At 41.0% G+C, this 19,680-nt stretch overlaps 1 protein-coding gene across 2 annotated transcripts; it reads left to right on the plus strand.

The window, feature by feature from the left end:
- The first annotated feature begins 8,759 nt into the window (after positions 1-8,759).
- On the plus strand, positions 8,760-19,649 carry LOC119501496. 2 transcript variants are annotated; one of them, XM_037791901.1, is made up of 14 exons: positions 8,760-9,193; positions 10,289-10,444; positions 10,645-10,763; positions 11,576-11,747; positions 11,859-11,977; positions 13,457-15,236; positions 15,477-15,578; positions 15,864-16,039; positions 16,231-16,325; positions 17,394-17,524; positions 17,659-17,839; positions 18,917-19,004; positions 19,169-19,238; positions 19,600-19,649. In XM_037791901.1, the coding sequence occupies exons 1-14, from the start codon at positions 8,854-8,856 to the stop codon at positions 19,617-19,619; spliced, it is 3,549 nt and encodes a 1,182-aa protein (XP_037647829.1). In that variant the 5' UTR covers positions 8,760-8,853; the 3' UTR covers positions 19,620-19,649. The 2 variants fall into 2 exon arrangements, with proteins under 2 accessions (XP_037647829.1, XP_037647828.1); XM_037791900.1 differs by having other exon boundaries at positions 8,761-9,193; positions 18,851-19,004.
- The last annotated feature ends 31 nt before the right edge of the window (positions 19,650-19,680 follow it).

Here is a 19,680-nt window from a genome sequence, read left to right on the forward strand (position 1 = left end):
CACACTACATAACGTCCCGAGTGCCCCACCCAAATCCCTATGGGAAAGAATGTCAGTCCACTGATATTTTGCAGTTCAAGTTGGGGATACAGTTGTCTTATCTCGTCAAAATCTACACAACATCTACTACACGTAGCCAAAAACAGCTCCACCCAAGCCAACCGACAACTCCCTCCATGCAGGCGAGGATGGTGCATTGGATCATTTCAGGACCCTTTTTTTTTTAAATGATACATCTTCAACCGCAACTGTGACACACGACATGTACATGATACCGAGTATAGAAAAACACAAGAGCGTCTATCTGAGAAAAAGAGAGAAGTGAGAATGTGGTCGGACCTGATTCGGCTCTGGGCGTGTTGACCCCACCTTGTAAGTGAGGTAAGCCAAGGCTTGTATGTACCATACAGTGTGATACGGCACTCCCTCCTCCTGCCTGTTCCACACAGCACAACTTGAGAGTTATTCAGAAAAATACATGCCTGTGGAGTATAAAAAAAAGAGTTATGCAAGAAACGTGCTTTTTTTCACTTCTTGGTGTATTTTTGGGAGAGGAAATGCCATGAGTCATGCATCAGTCTGTTATCATTTCTCAGAGTAAAAACCGAGTTGTTTGACGCCACCGTCTACTGTATGTATCAGGGGAGGAGGCGGGGCAGGAGCTCAGCCGCAACATGTTTTTTTGAGATCCAAACACAAGTTGACAAATCACATGCCTGTGTAACTACTGGAGAAGACCAATGGGGCTGCTTGCTCAACAATCAGCCCTTTGTCGCGCAGCCATTGCTGATCAGTACCGGAAAAACCAGAGTCCTAAGAGATCATAACAGTTGTGATATTGTCTGATCTGTTAAGTGTTGTGTGCACAAGAGTTAATACTGGTTCCTTTAAATCCTTTCTCAGGGATTGCTGGTTCAGGGTGGTTCTGTGAGTTCAAGTGGACCGTTAACTATACACTGTGGGGTCATTAAAGAGCTGCCATTCAAAAAATGGACTGAAAAACACTTTGACATTTGCGGAAAATGATTTATGTGGCCTATCAAGCGGGCAATTGCTGTGACTTTTCCAACATCCTCGACAATCTGAGTCTCACATTCTTAATTACTGGTCGTTGTTTGACATTCATCTCTTGTTAAATTGCCCTGAAAAAAAGCCAGTTAAATGCCAAAAAATATAAATTAAATACGCAAACAAGGCCTATAGAAAGACAGATCGCGATTATATTTGGTTGAGTAATATCAAAAATCCTTTGATTGGGTGTTTGCGAGGAGTCTCAGCGAGGGAGTATTTCAACACGACTGTGTGAAACAAAGCCGGCAGAGCGGTGCTTACATGCCAGGGGAGTGAGCCTGACCACAGCTAAGTCACTGCTGCTTTACACAATAGTAAAGCTCTCTGTCTCTGTGGTTGACTGTCTCCCTTCTGCTCATTCCTTCTCTGTCTTACACAATGTCGCGCCCTGCCCTGAGATTTCTAAACTCCTATTGTAAAAAACAGCTCGGAGTGTATGTTTACAGGATTTGCAGGGGTAATTTAAAAGACTTTAGGCATGAGGGTTCTTTTGAATGAGGCAGAGCAAACACAAGGGCCAGTGTCGGCCGTTTTTTTGTGTTGTAACTACCTCACCCCCAGGCTGTTGATTAATTGGAGAAGTCGACCATTTCCCTCGCCCCTGCCTCCAGTGTCACCGAGCCGGTTTTGTATGATGATAGGCGGCTACGGCACAGTAATGTCAGTCAATCTCGAACACACACACACTCACGAGCATACCTACATACATTTACACATCATCTTCTATCTCCAAAAGAAGCAACACATGGCCCCAGTTTCTAGGAAAAAAAAAAACATGCATATTGTAGGCTGTGTACGTACTGCAAACTCATCATTCTCTAAGGGAGTGACACATTGCCACATGCAGGGGAGAAACAACAACACAAACACTCAGAGCTTCCTTCCCCACTGTCCTGCTCTCAGGAGTGAGATGATCATTCATTTTCCAGTCCCTGCTGTGGCTCTGTGTCAAACAATAACTTGTTATTTGAAGGCGACCTCAGCCTCAGTCCATCAGTAAGGAAATAAAGTTGTTGTACATGCATATTCAAAAAATGAGTGTTAAGTTGTGGATGAACAGGCAGCATGGCAACGCTAACCAGGCAAAAAGCACAGGTTCAATTTAGCATTATAATGACCTAGTTTTATGTTTTAAATACCCATGACATTGTATATGATGTTCCACAGGGTTCAATCCTTGGTCCACTCCTTTTTTAATTAAACATGCTTCCACTCAGCCATATTATTCAGCAACACAGTGTCAATTTTGATAGCTATGCGGACGACACACTTCGCTAGCACTCGCAGTAGGTGCTACAGAGCACTGTACACCAAAACAACCGGACATAAGAACAGTTTCTTTGACAACCAGTTAAATGTTCTCTATACGATATCCAGAGCATTAATATAGCAGCAAACAACTATTGTCTAAGATATAGAGGAGTAATGTCTACCTGAGCAGAGAATAAAGTCTCTCTCTCTCTCTCTCTGTGTTGTAATTCGAGTTTCTCTATGCTTTGTTGACGTAGCTGGGCCAGTTGCGCACGCTTTTAGTGCATGTGAGCGTGGGCCGCCACTCTGCTACGACGGTTACAGCTGATAACGCCGTCCCGGCCACTGGCGTTGCCGTCGCAGAAGCGTAGCACCCTCCGGTTCCCATGCAGATTAACACAGTTAGCTCTGTCAGTTAGTGCTGCCCATGTTGAGAGCAATAGAAAAGGCAATAGAAAATACTCCCAATCTCGCATTTAGCACATTTCAATCAGTCATATAAGTCCTGTTTCAACTGCAGGAACTTTCCCCCGGAACTAGGAACCTTTTGAGGAACTCTTTGCGTTTCAACCACAGAGACCAGGGTCTAAATTCAGTTCCTGTGACATTTTCTGGGGCCTTTTTACTTTTAGAAAGTACCAGAACTGGGTGGAGTGGGCAGGGATGACCGTTGCTGATTGGTAAAACACACACACAGCGCTGCTTCTTCAACTCGTGTACCGCTGCATTCATAAAACAAGGCAGTACTCTAGTATGGATTTAGGACCATTTTAGCATGAGGGGACAGCATTTCTCTTTGTTTGATAACATTAAAAGTAAAGTTAGGCTTTGCTGTCAGCTTCCCTACTCATTTTAAAAAAGACAGAGAGAAAAAGAGAGAGAGATCGCACAAGCGAGAGGGCGACTGGTAGAAGAGAGAGAGTGTGGAGGTGCTGTGAATAAGAGAAAGAAATGTTATCTTCTGATTGTTTTGGCTGTTATGATATAAAGCACAAATGAATAACCACCAAACACTCAACAGATGATTTACTGGGGAGATGCTCTTAGTTTAATTTTCCTCCGCTGCATTTCATTCATTCCATTAAACGTGCATCAGTGAATACTCTGCACCAGTAAATGTCGTCGCAGTGAGACGAAACACTAATGTTTATTTCAATGTGTCTTGAAGATGAAACGGGCGGACACACTGAACTGCAGGCTGCAGAGTGTGTTTACTGCTGTGACCACCAGCAGCTCTCGTCATGTCATGTTGCTCTTTCATACGTCAGCAGACTAATTTGCCTAATCTTTAGGCCGCGGTGGAAACGCAGACTACAGTGGGCTGAAATAACCTTTTAGTTCCTTAAGAGTAGTTCTAGGGACTAAAAAGTCCCAGGAACTTTTGGTGGAAACCCGGCTTTTGTGACAATAACCCAACATTAAACAACCACTTACCCACAAATCTTGATTCATATTTGATCAGCGCTGCCTAGTTTGACTGTTTGATCGGAGTTCGCAGTTTTATGAGCAGTGATTGACAGCTGGCCAGAGACTGCTGCGCTCTGATTGGTTGTTTCTGTTCAGGTATGGTGGAAACTTACAAATGCAATTAGGAGCACTAGGAGAAGGACCCTGATTTTTTTCACAGATTTTCTGTCTCTTGCACTACTGTCAGGATATAGTGACAATTTTATAAAAATAACTTTGAATCATATTTGCTCAAAGTTACCAACTGCAGCTTTAAATGCTATTCATAGTATTCTACCCTGTCTATTGTATTTTTTGACTTTGTCCGAAATCGCATACTATGCACTACATACTCAATATGTGTACTATCGTTCAACATACTTTTGTGTGCATGAACAGTAGTATGTATGTTTTTGTACGTACTGAGCAGTAATTTACGTCGTCACTTCCTGAGAGCCTCCTTGCTGGTTGGAGATGTGTAACCATGGTAACCCGTGCCAACCTCATGTGACCAAACAATTATTTGTGAGAATCAAATTCTGAATAAATTAAAAATATATATTACACCAAGCAAAGTGAAATTTTATACTTACTTTTAAATTGTGGGATATTTATGCAGTCGTAGTGTTCAGTGTTGCATAGTGTCATATTTCACCGTAAATAGTATGCAATTCGCGTACTATTGGTTTCGTACTAAGGTTTCGGATATACAAAAATATCTCACATACTGTCTTAGCATACTAAATAGCATGTAAGTATGGAATTTCGGATGTAACCTGTAATGGCAATTTTCATATCTGCAGTTTAGCACTGTACCTTTAGATAATCTCAGGGCCTCACATGTTCAACTTCGTCACCATAGGACAGTGACCTGACATTTTAGTTCTCTGTAACTGCAAACAACAGATTGCTGAAATACTTGTTATGTCTTGTGATGCTCTGTTGTCTGCTGTGTGCTGACGCATTGATATACTTTTATTTTATACTTCTCTTCTTTTCTTCTTTGCACTTATCTTCGTGTTATGCTTTAAATGTATAAATACTGACTACTCTTTGTATTCGGGGCTCACTTGCCACAGTCCACAACAGGTGGCTGTGCTCGTGAGTCCATCTGCAGTCCATCTGCAGATGTTTTAGTTATTAATGTATGCCTTTTTATTAAATTCACTGAAAGACAAGTTGTTACGTTGGTTTGTGTCTTGTTTTAACAGAAACTGCCACCACAAACCTTTATGTTTTGTTATAAATTGTTGTGCATAACTCTACATTTCTGTTTGTCCTGAGGGTAAAATATTGGAATCAGAGAAGAGAAGCGACACAATGTGTTACAGGGCAGAAACACATGTAGGAGGTAGACAGATTTTGAGTGAAGGGGCAATCAAAATCAAATTAAGACATCAAAGAATATGCTAAACATGCAGCTAAGAGAATTTCTCTCAAAGCATTTGCGTGTGCCCTGTTGGCTGCCTGCCTGTGGTTTGAATGAAAATGAGCTAGCAGCAGCTTCAGGAGTCTATTATGAAGCAGACGTGGTGCACTGTACTTTTTGAAGGCTGCAGCGTACAGCTTCCAGTGGGGCGAACATTGTGTGTGTGTCAGCCGTGGTGCCTTAGCCACCGTTTACATCCAATAAAAAAAGAATTCCTCATATTTAGTCGAGCCGGCCCGTTTCCATGGTTACTGGCCAGGGGTTTTCATTCTTGATTCACTTCCTCACCCTGAGCGCCCGTTTTTTTCTTTTTCTTTTTTTCTTTCCCCTCCCTCGCTGACATTACTACATTTAACTCCAGTTCTCTCCTCACGTGATTTCTTCTCCTCTTTGGGAACATTTCTGCTCCTCCTGTTTCCTGCTCAGTGCCACCCCTGCGTTTATGTCGCCCCCACAAAGCCTCGCTCTCTCAATGAAATCCAGACATACACACACTGTACTCTTGCTCAGAGTCTAAAGAAAACAACTCCTGGCTGTAGCTAGGCAACTCCAAATATGAGTCATCTCACTGCCGCGCCCATCATCAACTGATCGTCCCTCCTCCCCCCCACCCCATTCACACACACAGCTTCAGATCCTCTTTATGAAGTGTAGTTGTTCGAAGCATTCAAACTGTGCGGCCGTGGTGGTTCATCTAATTCCTCGCCGCTCTCCTCTAACCTAGCGTTGAGGTAGAGGTGGAACGACAGCCCTCAGAAGTGAGTAACCGTGAGAACATTACCAATCTGCCCTCAGTAGATAACATCATGACCACAGTGTGATGACTGATCACAGTTTGGCAGAGTCACACTAATTGTCAGATGGTGGAGCTGGCAGCAAAGCAACAATGCTCCGGTTTCTTGGCGGTTTAGTTGCGTACAGTAGTTCGCAGACGATATCTGTCTTTTTTCTCACGAATACAAGGAGCATTTAGAGTTTATTAGACTTTTATTAGATGCATTTATTTCCAGGCCAGATGGTAGTTGGGAGGAACACTGGCAATGGAGATTTCATTTCAGTTAAGTGTATAAAACCAAACAATGAAATGCAAATGAATGCAAATGATATACAGGAGTAAATGAATCTTCCAACCTGACTTACTGTACGAGTTATTTTCTATTTCTAATCAGATGATATGTTCAGCTTGACACAACAGAGAGGAAATTATTTAAAAAGAGGTCAAAGGTCAAAGGAGCTGAATGTCAGGGTGGCGTGAGATCTAGCAGAAGGGCAGATATGTATTTGAGTTAAAGGCAGGGTGGGCGATCTTGAGAAACTAGCAAGAGAACACTAGATTTTTTAAAATGATCCAGACAAAAAAAGACAGCCCAGTGTTGCCAATTCTTTTTCAATGAAAGCTGCTAGTAGCACTAGCTGGTCCATAAAAAGTCCATAAATCTATCAAGACAGTTGCAAAGTCTGCAGCACTGACGGTACATTGCTTCAGGCCTCCCTCCAAAGCCACACCCCCACAATTATCATTACGAACATAATCATATTATAATGAACGTGAACGGCGAACATGACTATTGTTAGTACTAACAGCTGCCAAGTTAGCAGCTTGTGGAAGACTCTAGTGACGCGCAATGTGCACGCAGGTAGGTAGGTAGGTAGGTAGGTAGGTAGGTAGGTAGGTAGCCCGTCCAATCATTTCATTTGGGCAGAATTAAATGATTGGACGGGTTTATTACAGTCCTGCAACAGCCACAGATACTGCACTACTAAACTATTTGATTTATTGATTGCTGTCAAGATGTAAATAAGAATTTCAACTAATATAACAAAAATGTTTCTAAATCTTTACCAACCATGCCTTTATTACATGTGTAAATGTCTTCATTTTTTTAAGAATAATTAAATTATTCATTATGGTAAACAGTATCAAACAGATGAAAAAGTTATTTTCAAGATAAATATTTGTTGAATAATTTGTGTGTGTGGAACTGTGGATGAGTCTAACATGATTTATCAGTGAAAATGACACTCCAGTTGCTGACTTAGTGCAATGTAGTACCGCCCTCTGGTGGATAGAAAAGCAGATTGTGTTCAAAGTTTTTTAATACTCAATGGGTTTCAAAATCCTACTAAAGTAAACGTACTTATGTAGAAAACTGTCCCTTGTGACTGATAATTTATCATATATTACATTATTAGATTATTTATACTGATTGAACATTTTACTGTTGTAGCTGGTCCAGGTGGAGCTGGTTGCACCCCCCCCCCCGTCCAAAAGGTCACAAAATAAATCTGAGGGGGTGACAAATCTATATTCTTTGTTTTGTTTTTACTTTTCTGTAATCTTTGCTTCTTTTTTTTTGCTAAACTAGCTATTTAAATAAAGTCCTCTGAAGTTTAGAGGGGAAATCTGTCTTTAGAGGATCTGCTAATAGCTCACAGACATCTGAAACAAGACAAGCTAACCAGACACTGTTGTTTTGTGAGGAGTCACAGGTAGGGAATCGCTTGTTTAATCTTTAACAATGCACTATGTTTTTTTGTTTGTTTTTTTTCTCTAAAAATCGAAAAACCTTGTCATACTAGTCGCAAAAGAGGAAACTAAATTTTGGCGAGGAAAAACTGGCATGGCCATTTTCAAAGGGGTCCCCTTGACCTCTGACCTCAAGATATGTGAATGAAAATGGGTTCTATGGGTACCCACGAGTCTCCCCTTTACAGATATGCCCACTTTATGACATTCACATGCAGTACCTGTGAGGGTTTCTGGACAATATTTGTCATTGTTTTGTGTTGTTAATTGATTTCCAATAATAAATATATAAATATATACAGTACATACATTTGCATAAAGCAGCATATTGGCCCACTCCCATGTTGATAAGAGTATTAAATGCTGGACAAATAGTGCGTATATGTGTATGTATGTATATATGTATACAGTATATATATAAATGTATGTATATATAAATCGATTTTATTTTATTTTATTGTTTTAAATTGTATTTCTTTTACTTGTGTATATTCTTTTTACTCATATATCTATTTTTTGTAAATAATATGTTTTTCCTGTATCTATACTGGCTTATTTTATATTAATATAAGGTTTATTAAGTTTCTTTGTACCGAGAATGTTATTATTGGGGACGTTTGTGAATGTTTGTTCTGTTGTTTCAAAATGAACAAAAATACAATAAATATAATATTGAAAAAAAAAATACTGGACAAATCTCCCTTTAAGGTACATTTCGAACAGATAAAAAAAATGAATTTGTGATTAATCGTGATTAACTATATGCACAATCATGCGATTTAATATTGTAATCGACTGGCAGCCCTGGTAGGAACTACATCTGCCAGATAAATAATGGAGTAAAACGTTTAATATTTCCCTCTGTAGTGGAGGAATAGAAGTGTAAAGTAGCAGAAATGTAAATATTAAAAATGTCAATAGGCCTACTTGAGTAAATGTACTTAAAATCACTTAATAATTTGATTAATACATTTGAACCTACTGCTACCTTTTGCGCATGCGCCGCCTTGCTCAATTAAGGCCAATTAGTGAACAGGCGTGTTGGCAGGAAGTCTACAAAAACACTGTGTGCTACTGTTCTCTCCTCTGTGCCAGTGTGTTGGTGCACAGAGATAAACTCTTATTTGAAATGCATTTGAAACAAACAGGATACTGCGTCGGTGTCCTTCTCATTTACTCCATCACAACAATAACTTTACCTTCAGGGAGCTGGTGTGAGACACGGACTGAAAGGACCTCTGGAGGGCCTGAACAGACACTCAGACCCAGAATGGCGTCCACTTCAACTAACAAGCACCGGAACAAACCGAAGCCAAACGAAGGGGAGTGGATGTATACTTCACTTAACCCGCCAAATGAAGACTGTAGCAAAGGGAGAGTTGAGCATATCATCCCAGGGACGTTTTATATTACTGGTCAACTGGAAACACGCACTAATGTGGGCTACCAAGCAGATGCTGCTGTTTCAGGTAAGCTCAGATAGCTGGGGTCTGCTCACAGTTTCCAGGTTCAGAATCAGGTGTTGTGTCCAATACTGTTTCCCTGTCAATATGTGCACCCCCTATCTAAATCTGTACCATCCCTAACCACATCCTAACAGGAGGGAAACACTATTCAACGGGGAACAGACTAGAACATAACACCTGTTTATTATTGCCAAGTAGGTTTTCACATGCAAGTAATTTTCCTTTGGTGTATTGTTGCATAGACAAGAAACATAAAACAAAGAATAGAAAAATAATAATACAATAAAAATACAACAAATACTATTTAAAAATAAAGAAATATGTACAATATAACTGGATTAAAAAGAGAGAGCTAGGCAGGAATGTGCAAGAATATATTCTAGGGCAGGGGTCAGCAACCTTTTACTATCAAAAGAGCCAATTTAGGCAAATAAAAATCAAATAAATCTGTCTGGAGCTGCAAAACATTTGAGCATTGTGATGAAGGTAACACAGTTTATAGTCTAAGTATATAGTATATAAGTCTAATGCAGTGAGGGCCAAAGTGCAAATGTACGACAGAGTATTAGGTTCCACATTGAGGGAAAAAACATCAGAGATTTCCAGAATAAAGTCATATTACGAGAAAAACGTCGTAACATTGCGAGAATAAAGTGATAACTTTACGAGAAAAAATAAAATAACTCGTAAAAATGACTACTTTATAATATTACGACTTTTTTTCTCGTAAACTTCTGACTTTATTCTCATATTACGATTTTTTTTTTTTTCTTATAAAGCTATGACTTTATTCTCGTAATATTATGACTTTATTCTCAAAATCTCAGATTTATATGTGTTAATGTATGTTTAATATGTAATTTTTATGTTGAACCTCCCTAAATGCAGGGTAGAAACTTTCATCAAAACATCCTTGCATATTCTTTCACTTACAGGGATTGTATAACTGTTTTTTTTGTACATGTTCATTACAAATTTTAATCTCAATATGATATTTTTTCCTGAATCTGAAAAAAACGTTGCAGTCAGTGATTCCTTTACTGGGAGGCCCTGTGTCTACGTTGTGAACTCCTGAGGGGGTTTGTTTTTGTGCACCAGTCCAGGCTCAGCGAGGTCAGGAGAGGACCAGAGGTCAGCTGGTCAGCGGCTCAGAGGAGAGCTGGCAGAGGCTGCAGCCCGTGGTGGCGTGTGGAGACGATGCCATGACCCTCACTGTCAGGAGGAGACGGGCTGTACAACTACGGCTGGACCGAGGTGAGGATACAGCTTCTCCATTTACTAATATTCCAGCTGTATGTCTGGGATAGAATTGTTATACATAGCTTGAATTTGGAGATATACTACACTGTATAGTAGCAGCTGGTGTTGACTCGAGTTTAGACATTAATTTATTTTCCCTTTTTTTTGTCATCAGTTAAATTAAGGTTTTGTTTTGGTGTCTTTTTGTGTCTCAGTGAACGAGTCATCTTTGCCCCTGTCCCAGCTACCACCACAGTGTGGCTACTCTGTTCAGACCACATGGAGAGACCTCAGTCTAATGGTTCAGTATGATGCCTGTCACGTCACACAGGAGGTATGAGGCTGTCAATTGATTAAAATATTTAATCACGATTAATCGCACATTTTTTATCCGTTCAAAAAATGTATCCTAAAGGGAGATTTGTCAAGTATTTAATACTCTTATCAACATGGGAGTGGGCAAATATGCTTGCTTTATGCAAATATTTGTGTATATTTATTCTTGGAAATCAATTAACAACACAAACCATGACAAATATTGTCCAGAAACCCTCACAGGTACTGCATTTAGTATAAACAATATGCTCAAATCGTAACATGGCAAACTGAAGCCCAACAGACAACAACAGCTGTCAGTGTGCTGACTTGACTATGACTTGCCCCAAACGGCATGTGATCATCATAAAGTGGGCATGTCTGTAAAGGGGAGACTCGTGGGTACCCGTAGAACCCATTTTCATTCACATATCTTGAGGTCAAAGGTCAAGGGACCACTTTGAAAATGACCAGTGCCAGTTTTTCCTCGTTTGCAAGGTTGGAGCGTCCCACTACTAATCCCACTGTAACCTTTCTGTTGATCATAGTCTTTACACTGAGAATGACCGTTCCCTTGCACCAAACACAATATTGTTTTAGTAACCGGGTTAAGATGATTCATATATTACAACTGAAATGACTCTTACACTGTGATGTCATCTTGACAGGATAGTTCGGGACTTTCATGGATTGTTGACTCATGTTTTTAATGTTTATGTAGTGAGGAAAAGCTTGTTCCTTGATTATAGACATGTCTTCTCTAGTGGATGTGGAATGTTTTAGCCAAAAGCAGTAAAAGGTATAAAAGCATGCTGTTTAAAACATGTTCAGGATGACCGTTACGTGTTGCCTCTGCTGTGGAGGGGGACTCCAGTCAAGATGTCCTGTCCAGCTTCTCAGATCCATCCTCAGGCCTTGGGCCCTTTCTCTCTCTGCTGCTCCCTGTATGGTATGACCGTCAAAGTGCAGGGACTCTACGCTACAGAGGAGCTGAGGGTAAAAGGTAAACACAAACCAAATTTCCTTTTTCATTCTATTAGCACTCAGTTCACTCTGTGGTTTTCTTCAATTTTTCAAATACATATGACTATTTTTTTTTCCCTTTTCACTACAGTCAGAGGAGAATGGACCCCTCTGGTGGTGTTAGCTGAGCAATGTGGCTACACACTGGACAGACAGGATGCTGAGATGGTTATCACTGCTCCATTCATTGCGTGTGGCGTCACAGTAAAAGTGAGTTTCAGAAAAGTCACTATTCATGACACATTGAAATTACATTTCCAGTATGTGGAAGAGCACAAAGTGTCTTTTTTTATGTCCCAATAGCACATTTATCCTAATATCTGTAGGGAGTTGAAAAGTTTATATAAGTTAATACTAACGACTCAATCAGCAATTACTTCACAGTGAATGGTAATGCCAAAAGTCTGTGACTGGTGTCACATGATATCAAACGAAGAATTACCACCTTGTGGTTCACTAACCAGTCATGTTGCAGTTTACATCCATGTCTGTTCAAAATGACATCACTTCATCGTCTTATCTTGTTAAACAGTTGTGTGAAATTGTCCTAATTAGCGTATGAATTCTTGAGTTATGGCCAAAAGCACGTTAATACTTGAGTCAAAGTGGACTTTTGTGCCAAATTTGAAGAAATTCCCTCAAGGCGCTCCTGAGATATTGCGTTGAGATGTTCATACAGACAGACAACCCGAAAACATAATACCTCCGGCCACAGCTGTTGCAGGTATGGAGGCATAAAAATCTTGTTTATATTTATGTAAAATTTAGAAACCTGTTGATGGAGTGAACAAAGTACAACTTCTGAGGCAATATAAAAAAATATATATAAAAATTGCTGTAATTTTTTTTTTAGTCATATAACTGGCATCTAAAAATGCCACAAATATTACAGTTGTAACTGCATCTACTTAGAATAAAATAGAAAACTCTGCTTTTTGCATACAAAAGGCAGAATTTTGTCTTTGGTTTGCATGCGCAAAAAGTGCTATTAAAAAGGATACATTACAACACAACATATCACATCCAGACAGGACACATTAAATCACATTCACATAAAAACACAATTCACCAAGAGGAGCTACATTAAAAGGAGCACCAGGTACTCGATGGGGAGTACTGAATCAAGGTTAAATAAATACATATCTAATGCTGTGTGCTGAGGTAGCAGGCTGGCTTCAAAAAGCAGCTGTCCTTACATATTAAGATACTTTATGGCAAAAGGGACAAGCATTTTTTTATAGATTTGTTTTTTTGCACATAGGACTCTGTACCTTTTGCCCTGAGGGCTGTAGCTGGAAGTGGCGATTTAAGGGATGGTTGTGGTCATCTAAGATTTTGCGATGTATAAAGGAAATTGAACTATCTTATCAGGGGTAATGGACTAAGATTCAAAGCTTTTAGTCAAAGAGAGTAAGGATAAAAAGACACTGTCTCAAACCAGCCTCAGTGGACAGAGTTTCCTCAACAATTGTCATAAGTCTACAGAATGTATGAAAGGACTCCAATGCCAGTCCTCAGCTCAACTGCTAAATATTAATATTGTTTACTTCCTTGTACTGTATTTGCAACTGAATATATCCTTGAGTTTGCAGCATGTTGAAATACTGAGCTGAGACATTTATTATCCAGTCCTAAACGTGATTATTTTCTACACAGTCTCACACAGAAAACCTCTCATCTTTTTTTCAGGATGGAAAATACACCCTTTCTCTTCAGATGGGAGAGAAGACGTTCACACTGGCCTGTCCTGAAGAAGTCCCACTCACCCATCAGCCTCTGGTCAACAGCCCTCAGCATCTAACCAGAGAGCCAGCTGAGCATGTACCTTTACCATGGGCTCCACCTTTCTACCTGGCCCCGCCTTACTATCCCCACCCTACATATCACCACAAGTATCCTAGTCCTGATGGACACGATGCGTATAACCCTCCTACTCCCTCACCCTTGACTCCTGACCCTACATCTGGCCCACAGCCTCTCTCTCCTGTTGATTCCCAGCGAGACTCTCAGGACTACTACCCCGACCAGATTCCTGTCAGGGAGTCTTATAAACATTTCCACAGTTCGCTGTCTTCTACGGACGATGCGGAGGATTCAGGTCGGGTGGATCCAGATCTGCAACAAAAGCAAGAACCTCCCGTCTTAGTTGTCTCCGAGAGGCCCAGTGCTGCACATCCTCCCCCCTCAGATACAGGCTTACCGAGTCAAATAGAACCACCTCGTCTCCAGCCCCCAAGCCACGCCTTCAATCCATACTATCACTACTACCATCACCCTAAAATCCCTCTTCCTGGCCCACCTCAGGACCCTGATCCAGGTTCTGAGCTTCCTAGAGAACTGTCTTTAACTAATCCTCATCACCCTGAATATTTAGTGTTGCCCCCCAGCGTGCAGCAGTCTGAGGCTCTCCGCAGAGTTAACTCACACCAGTTCCTTCAGCCTACGCCTGAGGCTGCCTCTCATCCTTACACCCTTCTGACAAGTCCTCCCAAAACCTCTGCACATTATACACCTCATCCTCCACAGCCCTATCCCTACCACTACTCCTATTACTTTCCACATATTGCTAGGGGCGAGACCAAGCGACTGGCTCCTCTCAGTACCGACACGGCTGCAGAAAGAAATTTGTCTGATGATCAAAACACAAAGTCAAGCACCTTTGTTCGTCCACATCCTCACTCATCACAAGTTCATGACAAATACAACGTAAATCCTTACACTGATTCACAAAACTCAGATGAAATGATTAACTTTCAAAAAACCAGCCCAGAAGGGATCAAACATCCACTTTTTGATGATGATGTAAAAGCAGAGCTGGATGACAAAGAGAGACGCTCTGCCCCTGAGACTCCCCTCCCCCCTACTCACCCTCCTGGACCAGATGCTGCTGCAGCTCCTCCTCCTGAACAAACCTCTCTCCCCACGATGCCACCCAACCACAATCTCCCTCCTTACCCACACTACCACCACCCGTATTATCACTACTATCAGATGTATTATGGACCTGAGAGTTTACTCAGCGCTGACAATCATGTGTCTCCAATTTCATCCAAAGAAGCTTTAGACCCTCTGCCGCATGCATCTTCCTCCCCACCAACACGGCATCCGCCCTATCGCAAACATCAAACCACTACTCCACCCACAAAGCCAATCTATGATGCTCACAATGGCCCCCTACATCCTTACTACTACTATTACCACCTGTACTACCAGCCTGAAGTGTCGGTGCACAACCAGGAAGTACATCCTGCAGGCGGTATGAACTCTGAAAGAGCATCAAAATCAGACTACAGCGGGATGGATTGGATGGTTCATAATTCTGAGGAAGGATATCCCAGCATCCCTCCGCTATTTTACAGTCCCTTTCACAACCTCAATTCCCATTATATCACTCAGCAACATCCATATGATCCCTTTGGGCGTCCTGGTGGAGAAGAAGCAGAAGAGAGGCTCGATACTGAAATGAAAGGTGACAGAGAAATCCCAGCAGCTATAAAATCTTGTGTTGCCTTTGTATAAGTTTGACTTCAGATGACCACAAGGGGGCAGAACCTTATTCAGTCCTGGCTAAAGGTCTAGCATCTGGTCCTGGCTGTAACTAGACACCAAAACCAATTCTGACTTTATGAACCTGTCATCTCTCATGTGGCTGAATAGAAGCATTCAAGTGTAACTGTCTCTCCTCTCTTTGTTTACTCTGTGCGCTCAGATCACCTCAAGGCCAACTTGTCCACTCCCTCTGCCTCGCCCTGTGGCCTTGGCCTCGTGTCAGATTTAGACTCTTTGGGCTGCTGCTCGTATTCTGTGAAGGGTGAGTCTCTCCCAAAAAACGATCCTGTCAACACACGCCTGACAAAAATGAATTGACAATGAAGAAAATCTGTAAATTGGATGATTGATATGTGATGATGTGTGGGTTTCCAGGCTAGAAGCCTACGCCCAAACCATTCCATTAAGTTTTTTTGATTTTTGCTTATGCTTGAATATATATGCTTGGTTTTAATCAGTGTGTTTTTTTTTTTATTGTCAAGATCAAAACAGTGCAGCTCAGGAATGACTTGCGTGCGTGTGTGTGTGTGTGTGTGTGTGCCAACAGACTGTACAAAGGGACAGCATTTCATCTTTGCGGTGCCAGACTCTGTACTGGAGCCCACAGTGGCCCTCCCTGCTCGTCCCTTTGAGCTCAGTAATGTGTCCTGCGTGCTGCAGAAGCTGACCTCTGACCCTGACATCTACTCTGTCCCCCTGGAGGGCTGTGGAGTAAACAGACATGTAAGGAACACTTCTATGTATACTACAGTTATTCAACTTTCATGTGGCTAAATAGAGTGATGAGGCTTTGGCTGATCTCACTTCTGATCACTTTGCAGTTGACGGGAGAGACATGCATTACATTGTTGCTTTGTGAAACGATGGAAATAATTTTTCCAATATATCATATCATATCATATCATCCTTGTTAGGTGTTTGGTCAGACAGTGGTTCATCTGTTGGAAGTCCATGGTGTCCACTCTCTTCAACAAGACCACAGTTCTGTGCTTGAGAACTCTCCTGTCAGGTATGGCATTACTGTTTGAAGGGAAACTTGAAATTAACTTTTTTATATAAACATTCAGAGTAATATATTAACTTTATTTTAAAAGGGCACCTGTTGAGACCCTTTATTGTTTGGGAAAATTGTTTGTTTTCTCTCTCGTTCAATTATTAAGTCAAACATATGTATTGCAAACATTGTACTAGAGGCAGGCCTTTGGTTGGCTCAGCTCTGAGCTCTGTTTGATTTTTTTTTTTTTTTTTTAAAACCATATTGATCATTTTTGATTGTCTTTTACAGGCTGACATTTTTCCTGCTGTTGGCTTTGTGGCCCAAACTATTACTACTGCTTTTAGGCTGTTTATTCCATTGTTTTAGATCACTGAAATGTTTCTTTTAGTCGGGGGTCGTCAGTTTATTCAATGATAGAGAAGAGATTCCTTAAGGGAAAAAGGTTGGGAACCACTGTTTTAGATCAAATTTCTTTTCTCACCCAGAACACACTAGAATGAATTCCTCGGCCAAGGACTTCCACAAATCATGTACAGATTGTACTCTGCTGTGCTTTGCTGTGTTAAACATCGAAATGCAATCTGTCAAATGCATGAAACCTAACAGAAAATGGAAGGAAATTAAATTACACAAAAAACCCATCCATATAATATATGGTACCTCAAATGCTACAGGTATTTACAGATGCATGCAGTTACCCTGAAATCACAGCTTCACAATCTCAAAGTGTCAACTACCTACACACAAGGTTACTAAAGTAATTAGATTACAGAGCTGTAGATGTGTTTGATGGGAGGTGGAAGGCACAAATAAGCATTGTCTGATTTGATCTGAGGAAATACAGCAGCAATCATTCAAAGCAGCTGCTCGCAAAAAAACACAGAGATGCAACATTAATGGATAAATGATAATCATTGTTTCAAATGAACAAGATGTGGCACTAAGCCATATGAAATATAACTGTGTCAAAGATGCTCAGCTTAGTTTGGGATGTTGACACACTCTGCATCCACTCTGTTGTTAGATTTGTTTCTATGACCCACTATCTTCTGTGCGTCAGCTGCCTGTGTTGATCCACAGGTTGATGGTGGAGTGTAGTTCCTCTCCAGGTTCTCCAGGTGAAGTGAGGCTCCATGTGATGGATCGACCTCCACCACCTCCCATTCAGTCTACACCAGCCACCATCGCTGTGCAACTGAGAATTGCCACAGGTGATTGTCTTCTCTGTATTCTCTTTAAATAGCACATCATACCTTTTGGACATTTTCATCTGGTGTTCAAAATCAGCAAGTTATTGTCTGAGCAACAACATTTTATTAACGTTAGAATATTTTTTAACTCGTAGACGAGTCCTTCACCAGCTTCCACCCTGAGCCTCACCTGCCTCTCAGCCTCATGCGAGGCAGACCTGTTTATGTGGAGCTGAGCCTGCTGGACCCCCCAGAGCCCGGCCTGGTGCTGCTGGTTCACTCCTGCCTGGCTTACACTCAAGCTCCGGACACCAGCTGGATGCTCGTCTATGACGGGTATGTCATACAGACATGAATTGAATTGTTTGTATTGTGATCAGTCTTGGCAGCTTCAATCGTGAGCGTTAAACACAGACTAAACAAGATGATGATTTGACATATTCCCATGAAAAGATTATAGCAAGTTGACTCTGTGTTGTTGTTGTTATTATTAATAGTCTGTGCTGAGTCCACCTGAATGTTGCTTTATAGTTGCAAATACGTTTTTTAGAACAACCAACCAATTAGTTTATCCCCTTTGGCTGGTTAAATATGTAGCGTTAATACTTTGCATTGTTGAGTGAGTGTGTTATTGTACTACACCAAGCTTTTAACTTTATCCATATAGTATGTCGTATAATGTGACTGTTTGAATTTCACATGCAGCTGCAGGAGTCAACAGGCCATGTCAGTATACTATAATCTATTGTCCTTCATTTACCAATATAGTTTGAATTTTCAATGAATTTAGATGCAATCTGAGCAGTTGGCAGAAAATTATGGAAATGATTGTTGTCCCTCTAATAATGGGCCTAATCCCAGGATCAGACGAAACAGTATCAATGTGATAATGGCCTGATCTGACAGACACTGGGTGTAAACCTGATTTTTGACATCTATTGGCCACATTGCCATGACATTTGGTATTCACGATCCTGAGGAGATGATTCATAAAGAATTTGGTAACTCCCTTTTTATTCATCACCATAGTCAACTCAGCATTTCCCCTATAAAGTCTTTCATTGTGCCAAACCATCTCCAAAGCCTACCGGGGGCATTAATGGTGGATGGATCAATCCTAATGTTCTGGAGAAATCTAATGAAATCTAATTGGCAGATGATCAAAATGACGGGTTACATCTCTGCTCATACTCCTTTTGATTTAAACATCTCATGGCCTCTTCTCTAGAGCCAGGGTGTAAGTAATTGCCGCAGTAAATCCAAAGGAGCAAATTCTGCTTTTTTGTATGTTTCTTTTTGTAGAGATTTTCAGTTGTAACTGTGCTTTCTCCGCTGTGTGTCGTTCAGCTGTCCCAGCCCGGGTGATTCACAGCTACTTCCTTCCCCAAACCCTGACCCCCACCACATCTGGAGGATCGTGATCTCTGGCTTCCTGTCTTTGCCCGCAGAAAGTCCCTCCCACATGGCTGAAGGAGGACACGCTCACCTGGAGGACCCAGAGGTACCTCCCACTTAACAAACATGCTCATACAAGTAAAAATCTATTGTTGTCTTGGGAGTGACTTATAATTTGGCTGTTAAAATAAAGACCATCTTTAATGGTGGAGACAAGGATTACTGTAACTATTATGTTGTAAAACCATTTAATTGTTTTCCTCCCCTCAGATCTACTTCTTGTGCTTGACAGAGGTGTGCTCTGCTGCAGATGGTGACTGCACTGTCGGCTGCATCAACAGTAAGTTTCACATAGTGAAAACACACAGGAGAAACAAGCTTCTTAATTAGAAATACATTCATTATAATTTGAAGACTTGTTGGGTTCCACACTTGAAAGGAATGACTAAACAGAAAGATTTTGTCCCTTCCACAATTAATCTGATTCACTGAGCATTTACTACACAAAAGCTGCACAGATGGGTTCCTTTTGAATGTACTAAATGTATTGTGGCTACAGTTTTCCTTCCCATTACCCAATTAAGTCATTATATTTCACTTTGTATAGCATAATTAATTCCAAAGAGCTTTACAAATAACATGGTCTGCTAGCAACGGGCTCAGTCAGTCTCGAGGACTCACAACTGTTTTTCTCCTCATAGGTCCCAACAGTGACGTGTGAGCAATGAAATAAACACTTAACACAACTGCACTCTTGTTTTGTTTCATGGAAATAACCAAAT

The sequence above is a fragment of the Sebastes umbrosus genome, chromosome 14 (genome assembly GCF_015220745.1).
Source record: "Sebastes umbrosus isolate fSebUmb1 chromosome 14, fSebUmb1.pri, whole genome shotgun sequence".
Taxonomy (NCBI): Eukaryota; Metazoa; Chordata; class Actinopteri; order Perciformes; family Sebastidae; genus Sebastes; species Sebastes umbrosus.

Excerpts from the sequence above, each read along its gene's own strand:
- LOC119501496 (XM_037791900.1), top strand. The coding sequence starts at position 8,854 with ATGCATTTGAAACAAACAGGATACTGCGTCGGTGTCCTTCTCATTTAC. Across the intron at positions 10,445-10,644 it reads ACAACTACGGCTGGACCGAG|TGAACGAGTCATCTTTGCCC; the intron begins GTGAGGATACAG and ends TTTGTGTCTCAG. Across the intron at positions 15,237-15,476 it reads GCTCGATACTGAAATGAAAG|ATCACCTCAAGGCCAACTTG; the intron begins GTGACAGAGAAA and ends CTGTGCGCTCAG.